The sequence below is a fragment of the Erpetoichthys calabaricus genome, chromosome 2 (assembly GCF_900747795.2).
Source record: "Erpetoichthys calabaricus chromosome 2, fErpCal1.3, whole genome shotgun sequence".
In the NCBI taxonomy this organism is placed as follows: Eukaryota; Metazoa; Chordata; class Cladistia; order Polypteriformes; family Polypteridae; genus Erpetoichthys; species Erpetoichthys calabaricus.
The window spans coordinates 30,046,345-30,073,384 of NC_041395.2; the positions used below are offsets into that span (position 1 = coordinate 30,046,345).

The window sequence follows — 27,040 nt, forward strand, 5'->3', positions numbered from 1 at the left end:
ACAACAGTCAGAGGAATGAGTTGCTGAGGTTGTTTCATGACAGTGGCTCTAGCCATACATAAGCAATTTCATCTAAACTGAAATAAGCCATCTTGCTGTCCAAGAATTAATCAAAGTAGTGAAGACTCCATATCAGGCCCATGGTGCACTAAGGATTTATGTTTAATTTCTGACCTAGGAATTGATAGAATTCCCAAAGAAACCTCAACAAAGTATGCTCGCTTACTGTCTCCATATCTCTTTCACTCACTCACTCTTTCTTCTCTCTCCCTCCACTTATCCCTTTATTTTATCATTTGTTTCTCTTATTTGCACATTCCATTTATCCCTTATGTAACATTTTGCTTATTTCATTGCTCTCTCAAGCTTGCATATGCTATCCACCTGTTCATTTTCATCTGTACACATGACAATACTGCTCCTCTATACCCCATTAACCTCTTCCCTTTATATCCCTCTGCTTGCTCTGTCTCTTCATTTTCTCATCAGATAGTGTGCAGTAGCTATGCACAAGTTAATTAAACACGTAGTTTCCCATCTAAGATGATTCATAGATTATAGTTACATTTACATGTACCCTTTTGACTTTTGGATCACAACCCTTATGTGAATAAACTTAACTGCCATAGACCTAAACTGCAATCCTCCTTAATTCCATTTATAACTTTCCATTTTTCTCTGAGACCTCGAAGAATAAACTCTTGAATTTGAAATGCTGATATGGAGTGCATGGAAAACCGACAAAAAATATTGACACTTCCTGAAAGACTGAGCCTAGCAAGTACTCCCCCAACGTATGCTTGCACATTTGTTGTCTTACCTGTAACAGAATTATTTTTCTGTTGGTGCTGAGCAGCTGCCAAGCTGCGAGCTACTAGCTGCCAAACCCCATGGCTTCCTGATCCTCCTCCGCCTCCTCCTCCTCCATCTCTTCCTCCCATCTCTGCAACCTGGGCAGCTGCCTGCAGCCTTTCTACACAACTGCTACCATCTGCAGGCTGGGCTAAACTTAAATAACCCAGGAGGGGGTTCTTATTTGTTTCATCAATGGATGTTCCATGAGCAAGGAGTTTATTCAGATTCTCACGTTCTTGATTGTTCCTTCCGCCTGCCAGCAACAGACCAGAGTAGAGGGATCCATATACCTGCTCTCCTGAAAGAGTCTGTACTCTAGAACCGACCTCTCCATGACTGACCCCAGTAGCTATATCTCCTTTCAGTCCCAACTTGTTAAGATGAACTTTCATATGATTCTTCAAAAACCAAGGCTCTTTAAAGCCTCGTCCACAGACTTGGCACTTGTGGTCTAATGAATCCTTGTGCTTACGCATGTGCCCTTTTAAAAACCAGGACTGGGTGAAAGCTTGACCACATACTTCACAGCGAAAAGCTGGAGGTGCTACCACAGCTGCCAGGGGTGGTGTGGTTTGTTCCTCTGCTTGTCCCACTGTCAGTCCATCTAGGTGCTCCCCTTCAACGTGAGCAACTAATTCTTCTTCCAGAGCTGCAGAGAAGGAGCAGAGGGTACATTTATAGGGATTGTGCAGGATTCTTACATGACGAGCTAACTCTTCGGCTGTCCTGAACTTTCCTTTGCATGATTTGCAGCGGAATCCCACAGGGATCTGAACAGGTGGGGCAGGCGATATTATCAAAGTTGGGGCAACAGGAGGAGGTGTTTCTAGCTCTTCTTTCAAAACCTTGCCCCGCTGACTGGCCCTTTCCTCCAGCTCTAGAAGAATCTTACTTTCTTCGTTTTGATTTACTCCTGCCTCCTGAGAATCACTATTGTCCTGGTTAGGCCTGTGTGTTCTCAAATGGATCTTTAAATTTCCTTTTTGGGCGGCCCGGTGCCCACAGTATGGGCAAACAAATGGTTTCTCTCCAGTGTGAATGCGCATATGCAAGGATAAAATACTGTTAAATCGAAATCGTTTCCCACAGACTTTGCAAGGGTACTTTCGAGTGCTTCTTGGGTTGCCATCACTATCCACAGCATCAGAAATACCACCTTGGCCATTATAGAAGTGTTGGAGATCCAGTTCATCATCTAAACTGAGGTCTTGATCACCGTCCAAAGAAAGAGCTGCTTCCAGTGCTCTTGGACTGAAACAAGGAACACGTAGCCCTAAAATTCCTGAAGGAACTGGACTAGCCTCCTGTACGCCCAAAGAAAGAGCTTCAGCAGGTCTGAGACTGGCATCTCGTAATCCCAGGGCAAGGACGCCTTCTGGCTCAGAGTAAGCTTGACTTGGTTCTACATCTTGCAGACTAGACTCTTTGTCCCCTGGAAAGAAAGCAGCAGCTGGACGAGGAGATACAGGCTCATGTGATTCCTCTTCTTTGGGTGATGGTGGTTTTCCTGGGCTGTTATCTTTTCGGTTATGTACAGAAGATTCCAGTTCATTTGGAGAAGGTATTGGGGAAATCTCATCTAGGAGTTTGGGAGAATGATGTAAATCTGGTCCAGGGAGGACCAGGTTGGAGTTGGCAGGGTTGACTGAAGAGTCCATTCCCTACAGAAAATGAGACAAAATTAGAAAGATCTATCACGTCTAAACATAATTATAATCAAATAAAAAAAATATAATGAAATAATATCATCTTATCCCCAGGTAAAGGGGTAGCAAGGTGGAACATCAGATTAGAAATGCTGCCTCACAGCTCCAACAGACTTGGGTTTGAGTCTTCAGAGTTTTCTTCAGAGCATTGCAAATGTGTTCATATTATGTTGAAAGTCTAACTTAGTAAATATTGGTTATGTGATGTAAGTAAAGAAAATGTTTGATGGCACAATGGTTAGTGCTGCTGCTTCCAGTGTCCTTGGTTACATCTTCTGCTTAACAATTGTCTGTATGGAGTGTGCACGTTCTCCACATGCCTATGTAGCTTTTATATGTATATATAAAAGAATATATTGTATGGACTGGCATCCTGGCCAGGTTGGACACCATTCGTTACCTGGATGGAGGCCAATATAATGGATGGTAACAAAGAGAGGAAGGGCATTCTCTACCTCAGCCAGGAAACTGGCATGGAGGGCCACTGGCACAGATGGTATGCTAGGACAGGCATCCTGATTGCAAGGAATGGAAAAACCTCATCCAGTCAGGAGCCCAGAAAAAAGGGGGACTGTGGAAGATTGTCTCCCATGCTTATGATGTTCCCCCGTACACTGGGTGGAGAGCCCGGCCCCTGTTTGGACACCTGCAGGGCAGCATTGGAACTATGGTTCTATAGGGCTGCCCTGTTGGGTTCTGTGGATGCCACCAGGTGGAGCTATCGGGAGATGGGTTTGCTGTTTCAGGGTGGTGACATCTGACTCAGAAGTACCTCCTGGGAGTAATGATTTGTCCCAGAAGTATTTCCAGGTTGGATTTAAAATGGAGTTTTCCATGTCACCAAGGAAGTCAAGAGTTGGGAGTGGTGTTGGGTAAAGCTCACCTGGGAGGAGTGGAGGAGAAAGATAAACAGGAAGAATTGATAAGCAAGAAGAATTATTGGAAGGGAAAGCTGGCACAAAGATATCTTCTTTAAAATAAGATAACTTATTTGCACCCATGACATGTACATTGTAGTTATGTTAATATAATTATAATATAATAAAATAGTTTGGGGCTCAGTTATGTCTCCTACAATCCACAATGCCTAACCATTCAACAGAAATCATGTTCGAACTTGCACCCTCACACCATAACCACTACTGAAAATCCCCAAAATGACCTAAAGTGCATGTCCTTGAAATGTAATGAAACAGGAATCAGAAAAGATCTACAATTATCCATTTATTTACAGAATTTGATTAACCTGGTTTTAGCATCACTGCATGTCAGATACCATCCTGGCATTGTTTGCTCAAAGGCAGAAATCAGGGCTGTATGCAGTATAAATCCAACAAATAGCACACTTATTCTCACATGCATGTTAGCTTGGTGACAATTTAGAGTTTCCAACCTAACATGTATGCCTCTGGGTGGTACGAGAAAGCTGTATCACATAAAAGAAAATCCACAAGGACGTGGAGAGATTGTGCAAACTCCATATAGACAAGCCTGAATCTAGCCGCCTAGAACTGTTAGGCATTGGTTAAACTTTGTATCATCTTGTTGTTCCAGTCCCAAAAGGGTACCTAAAATACACTAATCAATAGCCATTCAAAGATATTTTAATTCACCCTTTAAACATGGGACTAGAATTAAAAAAATAACATCTAAGAGTGAAATAGTTGGATATTTTAAGCAACAAATCCAACAGAAAAATCTGTCCAAAGCCCATTTTCAGAAGCCGTTTATTCTGTTACAGAATTTCAGGGAGCCAAATTCCATGCTGGAGGTACTAGAGGCAAGGCTAGCATCAAGTCTGGATAGGACTCCACTATGGTGTAGCTCACACAGCTGTTTTCAGACATCCTGACCTAATTGTGATTTGTGAACTTACCAAACATATCCATTTGGGATATAGGAGTATCCATTTAAATCCATGTGGGTATAGGAAGGCTGTGTAAACACCACAGCAGAATTGACTTAAGCTTATAGATAGATATATACTGTAAATAGACAGACAGACAGACAGACAGATAGATATGAAAGGCACTATATGATAGATAGATAGATAGATAGATAGATAGATAGATAGATAGATAGATAGATAGATAGATAGATGTCCATCCATTATGCAACCCGCTATATCCTAACTACAGGGCCACGGGGGTCCACTGGAGCCAATCCCAGCCAACACAGGCCGCAAGGCAGGAACAAACCCCGGGCAGGGTGCCAGCCCACCGCAGGGCACACACACACACACACACGCACACCAAGCACACACTAGGGACAATTTGGAAACTCCAATGTACCTAACCTGCATGTCTTTGGACTATGGAAGGAAACCGGAGTACCCGGAGGAAACCCACGCAGACATGGGGAGAACATGAAAACTCCATAGATAAATGTATTCTTTTATAATTAAAAAGTAAAATAATTACATGTTTACTATTTAAATACAATTGATTACATCTGCTTTCATTTGTGTTTGTTGAATGATATTGAGACAAGACAATAATATAACCTGCACTGAGCATCTTTATTATGTCAACATTTCATCCAGGTAATCTTTCTCCCACTTCTTAGGGCTTTGTCTTACCTCCTCAAACACCACTTCTGCTCTTGCATCGCTTCATTTCACCTAACGCAATACAGTATTTACATATCTTATCATGTGATTCCATTCAAAACTTTGTTGCAAATCCTTTGGAATTCCTTCTGCTGCCACTGTCTTATTAAATGAGAAACCCATCTTTCCTCCGTGATACTCTGTACTTCTTTAATTTCTTAGTGGACATTATACTTTAGGTAATAAACCTCTCTCAAAACAAAACATGCTATTTGAATGTTTACATGAGTGCATCTTTGAATTAAAAAGAGCTAGATGCAGAATCAAGCACTTAATAAGATGGAACATTGAAAAGTAATGACCCACAATTACAGTACCAACTAGCAAAACTACTTGCAGACTAGAAAAAAAAAAACAACAAAACATGACATGACTATAGCGCAACTGGTGGACAAAAGGCGCTGGGTGAAGGGACCCTTTCTTAAATGTGAATTTTACATGAATGGTTCCAAAAACAAACATATTTAGAAAATCAGGGAAAGCATTTTAAATTTTATTCTCCTGTATAAAAATGTACATTTACTACAATAAATTATTTGTTCCATGGAGGCATGGGCACTATGCACTGCATTTTCCATTCTAGATGAAGTTACACTAATTTTCCCAGGTTAAAATGTTCTTTTTTCACTTTTAGTGTAAGGTCAAAAATGACTGTCCGGTCATGTTCATGTATGCATGAATAAGCTGACCAGTAATGAGAAGAAGAAGAAGAAGATTAAAATGTAAGATAATGTATCAGTTAAAGAAGACACTACTTGTACCACATAATATGAAAATCACATTTTGATTAAATTACCAATTATGCAACATACTTGGCTCAATGGTGTAAGGTAAAAATTACATATATTTTTCGAAGTATTTGATTTTCACTTCTCTTAAAAACAATCTCTAGGAAAATGATCAAAAGCCTCTATCACCTACAGTACATGCCATGTCCAGGTGTCCTACTGAGAGAATATCTTCAAAAATGGTTTAAAATAACAAAAGCACAATTATAGATTTATGAACTGCTATTATAACCAAAAAAAAGCATGTACTGTATGATGTTATCAAGACAACATGTTATAAGAACACACAGCAGGCAGAACATTTTGTTTGGAGGCATGACGTGCTAGGCTCTGTCTCTCCCTACACCTGTCCAAATTCTCCTTTGGCTAAAGGGAGAAGATCTTCAAAATAGTCAAATTCTTGCTTTGGTGTTCCTTTATACAGATTTGTCTTGGGTGGTTGTACTAATTGGCTTTGGTTTCTGTATATACTTGTTCTTGTTTAAATAAACCACCAATTATTCCACTGTGGAACCTTCTTAATCCTATTTATGGTTGCAAGGAAGAGATTTTGTTCCAGTGATAACAGGAGCAAGACAGAAAATAAACCTGAACAGGGTGTCATGTCAGCCCACTGCATGAATTGAAATCCATGTGAAACATTCTAGTATTACAAACTTGCTCCTTGGTTTCCTTGGTCATTTTTGGGCTGGTGGACAGCACAGGGGAGGCCCTCCCTACTTTTTACCCTACACACAGTATACAGTGTATATAGAGTATTCGCTGTCAATGGCTCTATTTTGGTGCTTTGTTACTCAAAATGCTGTGTGTTACTATGATGCATTTTTGCATGTATGCTTACAAGATATCACTTTAGGATCTAAAAGACCAACAAGTGTCCCCCTAATGTACAGTATGTACTTTGTTTCTCAAAACCAAAGACTCGGCAGCACAAGAAGGAAAACTACTTAGGCAGTTTTCTTGTGCTTTTTAGGTTTTGTTTTTAGTTTTTTTACTTTGCCTGTTAAGACTTCACAAATCTTGTTTTTTCTCTGTAGTTTCAGTTACTGTGTTGAATTTAACATTTTTACTCGTCTGTCTGACTATTCTTTTGATATCACATCTTTTAACTTCTCATCCCTCACAAAAAATAAACAAATCTACTCTGCACAATCACTCCACGGCCAATTGTATAAGCAAAACATGGATGTATAATGGAATATAATGGAAGCACAGTATGAAATGCCACATAACTGTGCCATCGCTAGGTGAAAGGCAGACAGAGTGTAACTGGCAGGAGGAAGAGGTCCTAATTAGACATGCTAGGTAAACAACTGTCAGGTGTTTTAGTAGTATTTGGGTGGAAAAGTGCATCAGGCATTTTGCCAGGCATACATCGGTAAAAAGAAGTTAGCTAGGTCCAACGGGGAAGATTAGTTTAATTTGTTATTTAGTTTCTGCCTGGTGCTGTTAGATGCTCTGCGCTGAAATTTTAATGAATACTTTTTTATTGTATTTCTTTGGGCTACTTTGAATCACACACATTCAGGGTTGTATCATAAGTGCCTAATGCTAATCACACTATGTTTTTTCTGAACTTGCAGAATCATGGTGGGCAATTTCCTATCCCTGAAGCATTGAAAACAAAGCAGGAATGGGGCAAGAAGACATCCTTTCAGAGGGTATTAACATACATTGTCACATTCTGTCAATTTACTGTTTTCAAGCAATCTAAGCTGTAGGACTTTAGGATATGCACTGGAAACAATGCACCACAAGAAACTGCAAGTATATTTTACCTAGACACTAAGCAAATCCATGATACTGAAAGTGTGGTAGAAAATCTTGTTTTTTCAATGCACAAACAATCCCATTAAACAAATTAATACTTCTTGATTTAGTCAAATAATCTGTGGAATTAAGATAATGAAGTTTTTTCTTTAAAAATTAAAAAGATTACATTAGAATAAAAACCATATTAGGTCAAATTGTCTTATAATTTTATGTCTTTCAATGAATAATTACGTTTTCAGTATGCAGACAAAACCCTTAAGTTATTCCATATTTAATTTTGTGTTTCTTCATAGTTGAAGTGTGAGGACAGATAAATAAACTTTTATATGTATGCATATTTATATTTGCGTTTTCAAGAATAACAGGGTACAGTAATGCACTCTTTGGCAATGAACACAACATTTAAACTAAACAAACTTGTAAGCTTGCAAATTGAATGTCAGAGCTTAAAAACAATTTCCCCCTTTAAAGTACTTACAGCTATGTTCAGAGTCACTCTTAAAGCAGCTTGGAATGTAGCTTCGGTTACTGCTTACCCCAGAGGTCCAGGTCACATGCTCTAAGGATGCTATCAAGCTGGATAAGTCGAGCAAGCAAGTGGAAACTGGGGCTCCAGTTTGCTAGATTCCCTTCCAATTGAATGACAGGTTCCTCCTGAAACAGAAAACAGAAACTGATTTAAATTAATTCAATAGTAGAAAAGGTGTGCTTCATTATTCCATTTTGGAATTGTTAATGTAACATCAGAATAAACTTGAACTTGGTTGTACATGAAAGCTGTGTCTAGAGTATCAAAAGAAAAAAACTATTGAAGAAAGTATATATTGTGTTGAAAGTTTAAAGTGAGTTATTACACATTCACTTAAATTCTGTACATCTTTTCTCTGTCACATAAACCAATTAGCATCACGTAATCTGTTGGTCAAATGCAGCTTTAAAGATTTGCACTATGAAAACCATCTACGCCACTGCATAGCTTCACATGGACAGAAAATTTCCAATGCCTATAAATACACAGGGTGTTAGTCATCTGGTTTGCTTCATGAAAGCAGGCTTGTGCTGTTTAAGAGGCTGCATTTAAACAGTTAGCATTAATTAGAACATGAGAATTGCTCAGCATGAGAAGGAAAAACCACAAGACCAATCAAGGCTCATTAATTTCTTCAAACCCGTTCTTAACCACTGTAACCAGTCATCTTGGGAAAAACCCTTGTATTTTAACAAAATGACATACTTAGGCAGTGTGGTCTAGTAGGAAAGGATTTGGACTGCAAAGCAAAAATTCACAAGCTTAACCCTCCTGCATGTCTCTCTTTGTCACTCTAAGCATGATCATTAAACTTGCCAGTGCTCCATTTATAGAAATACTGAAACAACTCTGCTTTAGACGAAAACAAAAACCCTTATAAACATTGGGTTATATGGCATACACACCTCATTCATGTCACAATTACAAGTAGTGGAGACAACGTGTGGTTATTAACAGTATGAGGTTCTCGATTCCTGGTCACATGCTCAATTATTAAAAAAAAATTGTAATAATACTAACAATACTAATTAACTTCAATATAAGTTCATCCATTCCTTTGTGAAAATTATTTTTTATTGCAAGTTCACAAACTGTTGACAGCACAGGGCAGAAGCCAACTGTAAATGAGACACCTGCACATTACCGGGTTTACACATCCACATAACAAATCACCTGTGTTTTCAATGTGAGAGAAATTAAAAAAACATGGAGACAACAGGGAAAATGTTTCCACTTCTCAAAGACTGAGTGAAATCTTAGATTTGTGAGGCAGTAGTGCTCACCACTGTACCACCACGCCACCTTTAAAAATATTAAAATCATCTTTTCCTTAAATAAATAGCTTGCTATGCTAAAAACATTTCAAAGCATTATACCAGACACTGAAAATCGTTTCATGGGCATATGGATGTTCATATAGATAGAAGTATTATTACAGCGACATAAGGTGGCAACAAGGAGACTGGAGTTCAACTTCCAGGTGCTTCCTGTGTGGAGTGTGCATGTTCTCCCCATGTCCGCTTAGATTTCCTTTGACAATCCAAAGATATGCTGGTTAGATGGACTGGCAATGCTAAATTGATCCATAATGGGGGGGGTGTGTTTTCATCTTGCAATGGGCTGGAGCCCTGACACAGGAAATGTTCAGGATCTTGTCTTGTCTTGTGTCTGATGCTTGCTGGGACAGGCTCCAACTTTCCCACGGTCCTGTACAGCATAAGCAGGTTTAGAAAATATATGGATAAGGTGACCTGTTGTATGTAGACTGATAGATAATAATATGTAAATTGTTGATACAAAAAAATATATATATATACAGTATATTTTAATATGGGGAAGTGCTGAAATACACACATACCACTAGAGAGTTTAGTGCTGGACTGTGCTTTTGCTTGTGACTGTTCTGTACAGGTGGGAAACTGGGGATGGTGTTACTCTTAGGAGAGTAATCCGGGGAATTCACAGTTGATTATCTAGCTATGTGTCATTATTTGACCCGGAAGTGTATAGACTGTGCTGGAAGTAACAGTTATGTGTGCACAAGACTAACCAGAATGTTGTGAGAGAGAGAAGAAAGCTCAATAGGTTGTCCTTTGCATCGTTTGGTGGCAGCACAAGGTGCCTTTTGGGGTCTGGAGTAGCACTATGTCCTGTTATGTTGAACAGGCAAGGCCAAAAGCAATAAGGCTGCCATACCCTTTAAATATGCAAAAGAGCTCAGTAATGTGTGGAAAACTGAGGCTACGTGGGAGGAGTGAAATCTGGGAGGAAGGCTTTAGGACTTTTGGAGGGTGTCCCTGACCCAGGCAGGCAGGCATGCAGGCATTCTGAGCTAAGAGTCAGAAAGTGAGGTAAGCATGGGTTCAGACTGTCAGGGAGGTATTGTGGTCCGAGCCTGAAATGAAAGTGACAGATAGAAGGAGAAAGATGTTCATGATTAGGTGAAAAATGTGATACTATATTCTGAGAGTGGGCAAGTGCACCAACCAATACATATTACTACTGCTACTACTACTACCACCACTTCTACTATTGAAAATACATTGGGTAGATACTTTGTGTGTTTACACACACATACAAAACCAGGATAAAGTTGCTAATCCAGTTAAGCTAAAAACCTGGTTTCTTAAATACATGTTTACATATGCATCCTATGCTTCAGAAGCTGTTTCTTATCAAAGCACATGAAAGTCATTACATAGCACAAAAAAAGAATTAAACATCATCTTTGGCTGTTATTAATCAGAAAACAAGCATGAGGCCTGTGATAATTTTCTTGTGTTTTATAGATACGTTTACTCCGGTGAAGAAAATAACACCAATCCCCTTTATATATACTTAACCTGAGCCACCGAGGAGTTGTGGCATGAACGCGGGTCGCTGCTACAAAACAATCATACTGTTTGAACATAGCTATAGCAAATAGCTGAATTAAAAGTAAACTGACATTTTATTAATATATCTCTATTACTGGACTTTTTTGTTTTCTGTCATGCTGGCTACTGGACCATACCTTACTCTTTGTTAATTAGCATCGTCTAATCTTATTTTCATATTTTTAATTTTTATTATAAGCTATTTTTTTCTTCATCTTGTAAAGCTCTTTGAGCTAGATCATTTGTATGTAAACATGCTATATAAATATATGTTGTTGTTACACACAGCACGCTCTATTCTGCTTGGCTGTGTGATTGAGCATTGCATTCAGGTACTATTTGCTTCTTGCCAAACAACCAGTGCTGCTGGGATAATAATAAGGCAGGTATTTTTACATCAATAAAATAAACATTGTGTTAGGTTACTCATTACTTTAAAAAGGAATTTGACAACATAACGCATGTTATTTTAACATTGATCAAGGTTCAGCACTATACGTTCAGCTCATCAAAATGTGTGTATCGTTTCTAAAATACAATCAGGGGAACAAACAATGTGATCACCTGAAATATTGATTTTGTGGTGTCTTCTACCAGTGGCTGCTGAAAACCTGTGTAAAATTAAGCAGTGTACAAAGGACATATGCAGACTACAAAATCTTCAACTGTAATCCAGTTAAGGGTTTACATGGCCAAATAACTAGGTTATTAGTCAAGAAATCTATGTCTGTTAACCAGATTTCTCAGACAACAATAACTTCTCTAACTGGAATAAGTGTTTATGTGACATTTCTGAAACCATGCTTCTATGAATAACCAGGTTAGTAAAGTGCATGTAAATGTGTAGCAAGGTGAAAAAGGGTGGAAAGATTTTGCTGCGGTCTGTTATTTTATTACTTTGATCTCTGCTCTTCCATTATTTATACTTCTCTAGAGTTTGTTTTGAAGAATATACCTACTATTTTAATAATGACCTCTTTGCTTATATAAATGTATTTATGCTGTGGATTCAGGAAGTATTCGGACTTCCTCTCTTTCTGCACACTTTATTATGACGTAAATTAAACTTTAAATGGGCAAATTTGCCATTTTTGCCCATGATTGTATCCTCAGTAAACCACAATGGCAATGTTTTAAGAAAGGCAAATGATTTCAGAAAGGTTTGCAAAGTTATTAAAAATCAAAAATTTTATTTCCTCCTTTATATAAGTATTCAGACCTTTAGCTGTGGCACTCCAAATTACGGTCAGGTACATCCTGTTTTCTTTAATTCTCCTCGAGATATGTCTAGCACTTGACTGGAGTACACCTGTGGCAATATGAATTGACTGTAGAATACACTGCATCTGGAAAGTATTCACAGCGCATCACTTTTTCCACATTTTGTTATGTTACAGCCTTATTCCAAAATGGATTAAATTCATTTTTTTCCTCAGAATTCTACACACAACACCCCATAATGACAACGTGAAAAAATTTTACTTGAGATTTTTGCAAATTTATGAAAAATAAAAAAATTGAGAAAGCACATGTACATAAGTATTCACAGCCATGAAGCTCAAAATTGAGCTCAGGTGCATCCTGTTTCCCCTGATCATCCTTGAGATGTTTCTGCAGCTTAATTGAAGTCCACCTTGTGGTAAATTCAGTTGATTGGACATGATTTGGAAAGCCACACACCTGTCTATATAAGGTCCCACAGTTGACAGTTCATGTCAGAGCACAAACCAAGCATGAAGTCAAAGGAATTGTCTGTAGACCTCCGAGACAGGATTGTCTCAAGGCACAAATCTGGGGAAGGTTACAGAAAAATTTCTGCTGCTTTAAAGGTCCCAATGAGCACAGTGGCCTCCATCATCCGTAAGTGGAAGAAGTTCGAAACCACCAGGACTCTTCCTAGAGCTGGCCGGCCATTTAAACTGAGCGATCAGGGGAGAAGGGCCTTAGTCAGGGAGGTGACCAAGAACCCGATGGTCACTCTGTCAGAGTTCCAGAGGTCCTCTGTGGAGAGAGGAGAACCTTCCAGAAGGACAACCATCTCTGTAGCAATCCACCAATCAGGCCTTTATGGTAGAGTGGCCAGACGGAAGCCACTCCTTAGTAAAAGGCACATGGCAGCACGCCTGGAGTTTGCCAAAAGGCACCTGAAGGACTCTCAGACCATGAGAAAGAAAATTTTCTGGTCTGATGAGACAAACATTGAACTCTTTGGTGTGAATGCCAGGCGTCACGTTTGGAGGAAACCAGGCACCGCTCATCACCAGGCCAATACCATCCCTACAGTGAAGCATGGTGGTGGCAGCATCATGCTGTGGGAATGTTTTTCAGCGGCAGGAACTGGGAGACTAGTCAGGATAAAGGGAAAGATGACTGCAGCAATGTACAGAGACATCCTGGATGAAAACCTGCTCCAGAGCGCTCTTGACCTCAGACTGGGGCGATGGTTCATCTTTCAGCAGGACAACGACCCTAAGCACACAGCCAAGATATCAAAGGAGTGGCTTCAGGACAACTCTGTGAATGTCCTTGAGTGGCCCAGCCAGAGCCCAGACTTGAATCCGATTGAACATTTCTAGACAGATCTTAAAATGGCTGTGCACCGACGCTTCAACCTGATGGAGCTTGAGAGGTGCTGCAAATAGGAATGGGCGAAACTGGCCAAGGATAGGTATGCCAAGCTTGTGGCATCATATTCAAAAAGACTTGAGGCTGTAATTGCTGCCAAAGGTGCATCGACAAAGTATTGAGCAAAGGCTGTGAATACTTATGTACATGTGATTTCTCAGTTTTTTTATTTTTAATAAATTTGCAAAAAACTCAAGTAAACTTTTTTCACGTTGTCATTATGGGGTGTTGTGTGTAGAATTCTGAGGAAAAAAATGAATTTAATCCATTTTGGAATAAGGCTGTAACTTAACAAAATGTGGAAAAAGTGATGCGCTGTGAATACTTTCCAGATGCACTGTATATGCAAGGTCTTACAATTCACACTGCATGTCAGGATAAAAACCAAGCCATGAAGCCCAATGAACTCTTGGTAGATCTACTATCAATTTGCGGTGAGGCATAAATTAGGACAATGGTATAATCTCATTTCAAAAGCTTTGAGTGTCCCCAGGAGCACGGTGGACTTAAAAATTGTGAAATGGAAGAAGTCTGGAGCTAGAAGGACTCTTCCTAAAGTTATCTGTCCGGCCAAAATAAGTAATCGAGCAAGAAGGGCCTTGGGTTGGAGGTGGCAAACAATCCAATGGTCACTCTAACAGAGATTCAGAATTTGTCTGCTCAAATGGGACAACCTGCCATAAAGACAGTCATCTCAACAGCATTTGATCGATCAAACATTTATGGTAGAGTGGCTAGAAAGAAGCCATTCTTGAGTAAAAAGCATATGGCAGTTTAAAGAACTCTGAAAACATAAGGAAAAATGAGGATAAAGATTCTCTGGTCTGATGAGACAAAACCTAAACTATTAGTGGAGAACTCCAGACACTATGTCTGGTGAAGACTAAAACTTGCTCATCACCTGCCTAATGCAATCAATATAATTAAGAATGGCTGTGACAGCATCATGCTATGGAGGTGCTTGTCAACAGCAAGAACAGCAAGATTGGTCAGAATCGAGGGAAGGATTAATACAGACATTCTTAAAGAATGTGCTGCTCCAGTGTGCATTTGACTTCAGACTGGGGAGATGGTTCACCTTTCAGCATAAAGCCAAGACAACACTAAAGTGTCCTCGGGACAAGTCTCTGACTGTCCCTGAGTGACCCTGTCAAAGCCCAGATTTAAACTGCATAGTACATCGATGGAGAGATCTGAAGATGGCAGTTTGGATACCTGCAATTCAAACTTATAGAGTTTAAGGGGATCTGCCAGAAAGAATGGAATAAACTGCCTAAATCTAGGTGTGAAAAACTTGTAGAGACATCCCCTCAATGTTGTTAACTGACAACTGTAAACCTTCCACATTGATGAGTTTGAGTGCAGGGGCTTGGTTTAGAGTGCCCTTCGATGGACTAACACCCTGTCCGAAGTGTTTTTTAGTCCCTGGGCCCCCATGACCCCAAAACCGTTTAAGCAGGTTTGAGAACGTCTCTCACATTTTCTGGTTACTCTTTGAACATTTTTGATAAAAATGAAAAGGTTTCAACTTTATCAAACATTATGTTTCTGATGAGTATAGAGATTGAAGCTCCAATACCGTTATTGAGCTTTTAGGGCACAAAAAGAATAGAAACAGCCCTGCACAGCAGGTAAAAAATGCACAAATGGATTAGTGACAACTTCTGCTTATTTGTTTAGCTTTCAGTGGGCATTTAAATAACTTACATGTAATAAACATTTCATTTCCATAAAATAAAGAGCTAAAACAAATCTGCACATAAGGAGCCAAGGTCTTTGCAAACACCCCAAAAGCAAACATAAAATTCATTCATTTCTGTTCAATAGCTATTCACCTCCTCCATCTATTTTCAAATGTTCTTATCCAGTTCAAGGTTTCAAGGAGTTGGTGCCTATTCCAACAGCACAGTAAAAAGGGGGAACCAACCTTGGGTATTAAAGATATTCATTAAATATGTGAAGTCCTCAGAATTATATCTTACATACCTTTGCTAATTAGTAGTGTTACTTCATGATAGTTTCAGAGAAGGCCAAACAATATACAGTATGATCACACATACTGTAAGTCATTACTGTTGGCAGTGAACATTTTTAGACATGTAATAGGCTAAGAAGCTTACAATCTGTATTCAAAGTACAGGGCCAGGACCACCTGCTGCACATATAAACAGAACAATGGAAATTTCAGATGCACTTGTGGGCCATGATGTTTCATAAACAGTGTGGCAAACCGCCGTTGTTATCCTAGGACAGGATGGGCGAGAGCGAGTCAGCTTCCCCTCACACCCTTCCTGTATAAGTTAAACCAATTCTGAGACTGAAAAAAAAAAAAAAAGAGTCAAGGAACAGTCTCCTTGTCCCTTTAACTCTTTCGAAGCTCCTCTGTTTATTTCTACCTTGTTATACACCTAAACAGGCTAATCAAGCCAGTTAAATACTGCAACAAACAAACTTAGCAAAAACAAAGTGATAAGCAAGTTTAAATGAAATATGGTTATAGCTAAACACATTTATATACCAAGTAAGAGTTGGATGTCACAATATGAAATTCATTAATGCAAATTGTGATGGGATGGTGACTTGATGTACACTAACATGGCCCAAAGAGCACTAAAGTTTGGTTTTATTATGCATAGCAAATGAAAAGAATGAATGTTAGAGGAACAAATATATCGAAGTGGAATGAAGTAAAGTTAGCTCTCCAGCTGACTCAATGGAGTCAAGACCCTAGAAGGCACACTTGCCCACCACTCAGAACTAGAATTTAGGTTTAGGTAGACTTTACTAGGCGGCACGGTGGCACGGTGGGTAGCGCTGCTGCCTCGCAGTTGGGAGATCTGGGGACCTGGGTTCGATTCCCGGGTCCTCCCTGCGTGGAGTTTGCATGTTCTCCCCGTGTCTGCGTGGGTTTCCTCCGGGCGCTCCGGTTTCCTCCCACAGTCCAAAGACATGCAGGTTAGGTGGATTGGCGATTCTAAATTGGCCCTAGTGTGTGCTTGGTGTGTGGGTGTGTTTGTGTGTGTCCTGCGGTGGGTTGGCACCCTGCCCAGGATTGTTTCCTGCCTTGTTGGCTGGGATTGGCTCCAGCAGACCCCCGTGACCCTGTGTTCGGATTCAGCGGGTTGGACAATGGGTGGATGGATGGATAGACTTTACTATCCCAAAGGGAAATTTATTTGCAGCAGTAAAGTACAAAAACAAGACATTGTTGCAGAGATCCAATAGATAAAACAAAGACACAACATTTGACAACCAATGTTATTGCATAAACACACACTCAATACAAAGAAGAATAATTACCTTCAAAAGTGTACAAAATAATAATAATAGTATTCCCTTTTCTAGTTATTTTACCCTTCTCTTTCCACTCTCTGCTTACAGTACCTTCCTGTACAAACTTGCCACTCAACTCAAAATGTGAAGAGTACCCACTGAAATTCCTGGTGCTACTTATCCCTAGTGGCCATAGATTTCCTACAGGTGTGAACTACACTTCAAGGTTAAGGGCCCAGGCAACGTTGGCAGTGCTCTTTCTAATAAATGCAAGTCCACTTGTCTCATTTGAGAATTTTCCATAGCAAATGCCACACTGTATTGCCCTCAAACAACTGCTGCATTTATGTGTTATGGGAGTTTGGGAGATCTCACATGTGACATTTTCACCTTTCCACTTTGTTGCATTCACAGAAATGTCCGGTTGGAAACATGAGGTCACTGCTGATTTGGTACTTGGACTGTACAAATAAATTAATTTTTCATGCAATTAATGGAAACTGCTTGTGTTTTGCATTGCTCCAAATACATTTTAATGACAAAAAATGGCATTTTTTGGATGACCAGGCTATTATTAATTTTTTATTTATTATTATTGAGGTAAAAAGATCAGAAGTATTTTAGACAAAAATAATGAAATTAATGAATACACAAATAAACAAATGCATTGAGAAATAACACAATAAATAATAACAAAATAAAATAGTGTATAAATAATTAAATGCTACATAAAATATTTTTTTCTTGATATACTTACAGTATTTATTTCAGTGCCACCACATACAAAATGAAATACAGCTCAAAATGAAAACTGTCATTTTGACAACAAAGTTGAGATGGTGTTCTCTAGCAAGTACTCTTCTTGGAATTAGTGAATCATTAGTGGAAGGGATGCTCAAGGTCAGAATTTTGCATATGTCTCTAAGCCTCAGGATTCCCAAGGCAAACAGAGTGCCAGCTCAAAATTGCGACAGTGCGCATTCATGGCAGACACAAGTGTAAAAAAAGAGCAGATCAGAATTACTGTACAAAGCAGTTATTTTAATTGAAAAAAGTCCTGAATTTAGCATCCTCTCAGGAGTCTGCATCTGATGTATGGTGTCTGGCTATAAATATAGCACTTGATGGCCAAAAATTAATACGCACTAACTGACAATTCACCAATCAAAACACTGGGCTCACCCTTTCAACTTTGATGGGTGAAAACAATAGTTTTTATTTCAAGATGTAGTTTATGTTGTGGGTGGTCTCACTAAAACAAAAAAAAATAATGAAATAAATAAATAAATGCATAAAAAACGGGTTTATTGTCATATTTAACAACACAATTTAAAAATTTAATTAGGTCCAACATATTCATCCATAAAGTAGGTTTATATGTCACAACTCATAGAATTCAGGTAGTTCATGTGAAATTTCTAACTAAGATACTCGTATTTCCCATCTCTCTGATAGCTAGTGCTAGGCGGTATGACCAAAATTCTATATCACAGTATTTTTCAAAATTATACCGGTTTCACAGTATTCGATGATATTTTTCTTCCCATGCATGAGTGGATGTTAACCACATTTTCCACTGCAATTACTGCAGTAGACTGGCTAAGAATAACCTATTCCACTGTCATGAGCATTGTACATTGTACAAAAAATTAATATACGTTTACATGGCCCCATAAAGTGATAGTTTTCAAGGGGGTGGCACTAGTGAAGAGAAGGAATCACATTGCATGATAGTTACAGTCAAAATATAGAACGTTTTTATTGAACAAATTTTGCAAACAACTTAAATTATAATTTTGATAACATATTTTCAATCATCCAAAGAGGCATTTAGACTTAGTAAAATATCCAGAGGTGCTTGTGAAATGTTGTATTGTATTGAACATGTCTTAGAAAAGGAATAAATAGTAAATATTTTTTGTAAACCAACTACACTTTCTGTTAATGTTAACAAACTCTGTCCACTGACACGTTAGCGATATGGATTGTAATGGCGCTGGTTATCTCAATCCACCGCTTGCTTTTTTTGTCGTAGGCAGTACCTCTAGCTAAAGCATCTACAAGTGACGTCTGACTCAAGTGTCCTCTCGCTTTTTCAGTTTTACCTGAGGACGTGGAGGGTGCCAATCTTAGTTCTGTACATTCATGGTACTCCAAAGCATTTTTGCGGCTAAGGTGGTGCAGCAAATTGCTCGTGTTGCTGCCTCCAGCGACAACTTTAGCTCGACAGCATTTGCAGTAAATAGTTGTTAGGTCCACATCCAACCTTTTAAAACCAAAGTATCTCCAGACATCAGACATGGCTCTTTTTTTCTGCAAAAGTTCTTCTGTGTCATCATATTCAACTTTATCGTCTGCTGCAGCTTCAGTTTTGGAATGTTCTATCTATTTTCACTGTTCAATACCTCCAGTAACGCATGTTCTCCGTTGCATGCGTGTTTACCGGTGTAGCAGTGAAAAATGTCCCCCCTTAAACAGTTTCTCACTGCGCCACGTTCCGAATGTTGTTTAGGCTATTTAAACCAGTGTTGCGTTATTAGAAAAATCCCTATCATAACAAAAATAAAAAAAGGTTTTCAGTATACCTCCCAGCACTGCCGATAGCCCATGCACACAGCATAAAAATTAATGACGATGCTGCAGTTTGATGGTCATTTATCCATCACTAGTTATTGGTATTTTGGGAGGTTTTCTTGTTACCAGTTTGGAGTCTTTTTTAAAATCTGTAATTTGCTGGGCAAACCCAAAAGGTCATGTAAGGCCTATGCCCTCTCCACATCTGACAACCCAATGTTTGTCATTCATCTCGTGAGCATCTTTTTTACCCCCAGTGACCCCTAATCCTGAATTTTAGCTAATTCATGCTAAACTTGTATGAATCCGGTTTAGAAAATGGATGGATATTTGGATGGATGGGCAAATGTATTATCTTTCTGAAGATCTAGTATCAAACATTAAAACTTATAATACACCATAACTTCCAAATATGACCTCTTTTATACCTTCCAGATGTCCACATGCTATTCAGGGTATTCACTAAAGCTGGATACTCTCCTACCAGCTCAACTAACAATTCCACCTCTCACAAAAGTACTGTTAACGTGGAGTCCTGTCTGTGTTTATCATGCCATTTATTTTTGATACAAGTCACTTTGTCCAAGGCAATCTTGGTCTACTTATCTGAATCACACAGATGCCCTTCAGCAATGGCCTCTGCCCTCTGTATTACCCTGTAGTGATGACTTGTTTCATCCACCACATTTTCGTCTATTCCCCTTATAGATTCCTGTTAAACTTTGTTCGTTCTGCCTTAGCTAATGTGACGGCCTATCTAATAAAAAAGACTAGATGAAAAAGGGTTACAATTTGAAGTTCTGTTAAAATATTCAATTAATGAGCTGATCAAACATCAAATTTTATTTTATTAAAAATTGGTCAAGTTAAATATTAGTGTAAAGATATTACAGTAAATACCATTTACAAAAGAGGGATGATTATACGGAAAGAAATAAAAGATGACAAAACAAAGAGAAGTTTACTGTACCACTGGACGTGCCCTAGATATCTAATGAGGTGGTTTCTCCACTTTCCCACATTGCAAAGCAATGCAATATATTCACCTTCACCTCAATTCACTATTGTCAAAATTTAGGAAATAGCTGCATCATGTTTTGTGCTGTTTTTTATTTGTTTATCCATGTTATTTGTTCACATCAAGTGTGATGACTGACATATTGTTTGTTGGTTCCTGTAACTGTTAAAGCTGCAAGGCATGTAAGCCACATGCAACATGGTGTATGAACTCATTTATCCATCTATTTAAGGTCAAGCCACTTGTTAAAAGACATCTAAACCATTTTTATTAAAAAATAAGGATTCAAGGAATCACTTTTAAAAGCATAAAATATTTAGGTGTTTATCAAGTGGTTTGGACATGTGCAGAGGAGAGATGCTGAGAATATTGGGAGAAGGATGCTAAGGATAGAGCTGCCAGGGAAGAGGAAAAGAGGAAGGCTTAAGCGAAGGTTTATGGATGTGGTGAGAGAGGACATGCAGGTAATGAGTGTAACAGAACAAGATGTAGAGGACAGAAAGATATGGAAGAAGATGATCCACTGTGGCAACCCCTAACGGGAGCAGTCAAAAGAAGAAGAAGATGATCAAGCTTTTATTTACAGTATTGAGTTTAATTTCATCGGAGAACAAGTGGCGGCTCTACTCTTCTTGGTTTATCCTTGCAAGTCTGTAGTAATTTGTGACTAAAAATCTCTTTCTACATTCCTTAGCTACAAGTAACCATTAAGAAGGTTAGGGTGTATTACTAGTTTATCTGATCTTTATTTTAACATGTGCAGAATACAGTGAAATACTTAATTGCGTGTGCTAATCAACATCCAACATGTCATCACTTCTCCAATGCCATGATTAGCAGAGTTTTAGGTGTTTTTTAACACTCTTATGAATGTATGCTGGGTGCTATCTGGTATATTATTTTCATTAAAGGGAGGCAAGGTGGTTACTGCATCTGCCTCAAAAGTCTATGTGACACTTACACAGGGCCATCTTACCAGCATCAAAGGCCCCCAGGAAAAGTAGTGCACTGGGGCCCCTGTTTTCATAGCAAAACTGAAACATACATAGTCATCAGAAACATCGTGGGCCCCTATGCTCCTGGGTTCCCTGGCCAGTGCCCATTGTGCCCATACGTTAAGACAGCCCTGCGTACACATTCTCCCCATGCCAGTGTTGGTTTTACCCCAGTTATACTGGGTTTTCTTCAACATCCACAAAGATGTGCTTTTTAGGTTAACTGGTTTCTTTCAACTGTACTCACAGTGATTTGATTGTGTTGTTGTTTGATTTGTCCCTGCAATTGACTGGCATTCCATTTACTTCTGCTGAAAAAGGCTTCTGCCCCCAATGGCAAGCGGCTGGGGGTGGTACCCAGCCGGGATGCCCGGAAGGACCAGAACAGGGACTACGCCTCCTCTGGACCACGAGGGGCAGCTGCCCTGGATGGTATGGGGACCACAGAACAGAGCTTGGAAGCTCAACCGTGTAGGGGCCCGTGGTCACCGCCAGGGGGCGCCCCGATGCCTATGGAGCCCTGGCCCTCAGCACTTCCACCACACCTGGAGGTTCTGGGGGGAAGAAGACCAGGGAAACCCGGAGTGCCTCCGGGTGCTTAGCCTGTACTTCTGCCACACCAGGAAGGGCCGGTGGAAGCTAATCGGGAGGCACCTGGAGCACATCCGGGTGAGCTTAAAAGGGACCGCCTTCCTCCATTCAATGGCTGGAATCGGGTGGAAGAGTACGGAGCTCGGAGGAGAGGAGTGGAGGCAGTCAGGAGAAGGAAAAGGCATTGGATAAGAGGCCTGGACTGAGGGTGTTTGATACGGAGTATTGGGTTATGTGCACTGTAAATATTGTATATACTGATTAAACGTGTGTTGGTTGGTAAACCATCGGTGTCCGTCTGTCTGTGTCCGGGCCAGTCTCCACACCCCCCATTAAGCAGGTTTGAGAATGTTTACGTGTTTATATTTTCATACAAGTAATCTTCTAATCTGCATGTATAACTCTCTGTTGCAATATCTCAAGATCGTATAACTCTCTCACTCTGGTGACATTGGTATGTTCACATCTGTGGAACCTATAAAACACTTAGGACTAAGGGCCAGTGTGTGGTTCTCCCAATTTTCGCATTTGGGACTCTCCCTAGTACCTCTGCATCCTGATGGCATTTTAGGCCCTAGTAGCAAGGCAATGCAGTAAAATTTGCAAAGGAAAGCACTTGCAATTTGCATAGAAAATTTCTGTTCCTTCCTTCTTTCTCAAACAGGATATATTTTTAATCACTTTTAAAATGGCTAAAATGTGACACATATGGAAACACCAAACTGTTTAGAATGCTACTTAGATTAGACAGTTATTTGGACAATACCAGATTTATTCCAGTGGTCACAGTCCTCTTGGAAAAATGAAGACTTACTGCTGAAGATTACTCAATGCTTAGAAAACTGCTGATTTTGTAATGGATGCCTTGAAAGGAATCTCATGAGTGAGAGATTGCTCTGTGGCCCGCTGAAGGCACCACATTATTGCTAGCATCATCCAACATCTACATCTTTATGACAAACTAAATTAAAATATTTTGGGATGAGCATTCTGTTTTTTAACTCACTCAATATTTTCACGTGTGCCAGAGTGGTCTCAATGATCTAACCCTGTCCCATTACTATAATTTAAGGGTGAGTGTGATCACTATCCTCTTGTGGTAGCAGCCAGTATAAAAGACATAGAAACCTAATCATTTGCATACCTGCCTCTGCTGATTTCCCACTCAAGTTCTGGATTTCTGCTCTTGGTGCAAACCATTTCTCTGTCACAGAGTGTATGAATGAGTGTAATTACAAGTCGCACATTTGTTACCATTTATATATCCTTGAAGTATAGCAATGTCAAGAGAAACCAAACTACTGCATGTCATGCAAATGCAGTTAATTCTGCATCAAGGAGTATACCACCACCCCTCTCATCATACTGTGGGATATAAGAAGTGGGAAGACACACAGCTCAAAACAAACAGCGAGCCAAATCCACAACAAAATAAGGGGCAAAACAAGTAGGAGCCGGAGTCATACACATAGAACCTTTGAACAATCTGCTTAGTCCCATGGACTTTCCTAAAAAATTAAATGACCAGCCCAGGACAGACTACATGCAAAGTACCAAATTATGAAAGGGCACTCTTTCTACCCAACGCAACATTCTGAAACTCACTTATTCCAGTTCAAGGTGTCCAGTTCATTACAGGGCTGGTTCACAAAGAGCCCATTTAGAGCTTTCAATTAATCAAATATGCACATACATCTCTAGGGATGTGAAGGGAAGAGAGAAAAAAGCCATTAAAGACACTGTAGACACAAAAAGAAGGCAACTGATAAGAATCACAAGTGAAATCAACTGTATAACTGTACTGTTCTACAAACTCTCTTGAACCTTTGAATCTACTGCACTAATGGTGCCTATGCTGTGATGTTTATTAACTTTTGTCGACATTTAATTCCACCGTATATTTTCACCAATATCCTAAACCAGAGGTTTTTATTTGAAGGATGGTTGAATGTAAAGCAGAAATCAGCCCTGGATGGGAAGCCTGTCCATCACGGGGCACATTCATGCATGCATCCTCACTTCTTCATTCTGGATCAACTCAAAGAGTCCTCAATGTCACTTAACCTGCCCATATTTGGAATGTGGAAGCATAGTCACATGGGCAGACTACAGTGAAATTCTTACTTGTATAACTAACATGCAAAACATTGGCTCTCTCTAGTGCCATGATAAACAACAATGGATTAAAATACAAAACCTCACTTTATTGAATCTAAAATACAAATTAACTTATCTAATGCACTAGTTACTAATGTATCAAGTAACTTACCGACATGTCATGTTCACTTGGCATGCTACTTCCATGACATGCTTTCAAGGGACACACCCTCTATTCATTCATGCATTCATCTATTTTTACTAAGTGCTAAGGCTGCATGGGCTGCAGCCTATCCACACAGCACTAGGCTCAAAGCAGGAATCAAGCTGCCACTTTGTATCTGCTCATTAATATCTGGCTAATTTAAAGAAAATAGTCAACCTAACCTGCAAACCTTTGGGATGTGGAAGGAAGCCACAGTACCCACACACAAACTCCTTTGGATGACAGAAGAACATAACAGCTCTGGACAGTGGCTATACCAAATTCCTTCCATCCATCCTTTATATGAACTCACCTACTCTAGTTCAGGGTTATGAGGAGTCAGACTATCACTGGCCATACTCATTCACACATGTATAGCTACACTGACTGGGCTAATTTTTTTTTTCTTTATTTCGCCTGATACAATTTCTTGTATTAGGAATTTGTTAGTTTTCACATACCCTTTGGGGTCAGAGCGCAGGGTCAGCCATTGTACAGCGCACCTGGACCAATTGAAGGTTAAGGGCCTTGCTCAAGGGCCCAGCAGAGAAGGATCTCTTTTGGCAGTGACGGGGATTCGAACCGGCAACCTTCGGGATACCAGCGCAGATCCTTAGCCTCACAGCCACCACTCCGCCCTATTTACAATTAATTTACAGCAGGCAAACAGAACTTCCATTTACTTATTTGGCTGACGCCTTTATCCAAGGTGATTTACAACATGTATGATATAATTGATTACATTTCTTTTGGTTTTCTAAGTGGAGCATAGGCAGGTCAAGTGACTTGCTCATGACCAAAAAGCGTCAGTAGCGGGATTTGAACCCATAACCTCAGGGTTTGAAGTTCAAAGCCTTAACTACTACACCACATGGTCCAAACCACTTGTAATCCTCAAGCATAGGAAGGACAGAGTAGACCTTGCCAGTTTTGGCACAGTTTTCTTTGGACAAATGAAATTAAGATCAATATATACCAGAACGATGGATAGAGTATGGTGAAGAGAGGGAACGGCTCATGGTCTACAGCATACAACATCATCTGTGAAACATGGTGGAGGTCGTGTTATGGCCTGGGCATGCATGGCTGCAAAAGGAAATCAGTCACCGGTGTTTATTGATGATATGACTGCTGGTAGAAGTAGAAGGATGATTTTTGAAGTCTACAAGGCTATACTGTCAGCTGAAACTCAGACAAATGCTGCAAAACTGATAGGATGACGCTTCACATTATTGACTGCAAAGGATTTTCAACCAAGTATTCAAAATGATCGTTCCATGCATGATTGCTAATTTGTCCAAATACTTTTGAGCACCTGAAAATTTAATGAGTTACATGGCAGAATGACACAGTAAGTAGCACTACTACTTCCTAATGTTTGGTCAGAGGATCATGAAACCTTCTTTGCAGAGTTTAAACATTTAGCAAGTGGTCAGGTGGACTTCCTTACAGGGAACTCTAGCTTTATCCCAAAGCAAAAAAATATGATGTCAGGTTGACTGGCAACATTAACATGGTTCAACTAGCTTGAGGGCATGTATGCCCTGCTGTCATCTGGCATCTGAACCTTGATTTGTGCTGGTGCTGTGATCCTTTGTGGTCTGGAAATGAAAAAGGAGATTTGACAATGGATAGACAGATCTGAAGGTGATCCCTAACTTACAGTTTGAACATTCAATAGGTCTATAATTTTCAACACTTGCCCTTGCAAACTATAAGATACCCATACGTTAACTTGGGGTTATGTAAAACAGGCTTGGCAAGAATGAAAAAAAAAAGAAATTTAAAGGCCAGGGAGAAAGTGAGAGAGTGAACACTGAGAGTGCTGGCAGCCTTCACTAACACTCCCAAACCTCTGAGCGGCTGGCCTGAGGTCAGCGCTAATTGTTTAAAGACTTCCAGAGGAAACAGCAGTGAAGAGGCACTGTGCTGAAGCCAGAAAGACCGCCCAGAGCCTGAGAGACAGGGTGGTTTTTTGGGGGGTTGGGGGGGGGGGGTTGACGGAGGCAGGGAGCGACACACACAGACAAGCTGCTGCCTTTCCTTAAGCAACAAAGCAAATCAGCCTCAATCTTTATTTAACGAGGCAGGGATGATTGAAGTCAGCTTCTTCTTTGCCAGGGAGATCTGGAAGAGGGGGGCAGAGAGGGACTGGGAAAAGGGAAGGGGGGCGGCTAACAGGCTAAATGGGCAAGACTGAGCCACTCTGCTTCCTAGGAATGAAGAGATTGTATGCTAATGCTCGGCACTGTGGCCAAGTGCCTGAGACAGACCATAAAGTACAAGGCTGCTCAATATTCCTGTCTCCTTGTGCTCTCCAGAGAATATAAGCTGACACACAAACATTCCAATTAAAAAACAATTGCTAAAGCTTCCTGAGAGAGATGTGAACATTGAACCTGTATTCTTTATTGTGTGTGACAACTTTCTACACTAAACACCTTTTCTGAGTGCTTCACAAGTAAAGAGTTGCAGTATAGCACAAATAGCTTAGATGTATGATGTACTTTTCTGGATGCTAGGTGAG

At 39.8% G+C, this 27,040-nt stretch overlaps 1 protein-coding gene across 2 annotated transcripts in view; it reads right to left on the reverse strand.

Moving 5' to 3' along the window:
• LOC114645720 (zinc finger protein 536-like) overlaps positions 1 to 27,040 on the reverse strand; it is a 158,115-nt gene that overhangs the window by 32,024 nt on the left and 99,051 nt on the right. The window contains exons 2-3 of one of the 2 annotated variants that reach the window (XM_028793538.2): positions 8,267 to 8,384; positions 821 to 2,516 (exon numbers count right to left, since the gene is read on the reverse strand). In XM_028793538.2, coding sequence (XP_028649371.1) covers positions 821 to 2,513 — 1,693 coding nt within the window. In that variant the 5' untranslated portion in view covers positions 2,514 to 2,516; positions 8,267 to 8,384. Of the gene's footprint in view, positions 1 to 820; positions 2,517 to 8,208; positions 8,385 to 27,040 lie in introns of both variants that reach the window. The other variant, XM_028793537.2, reaches the window with a different exon arrangement.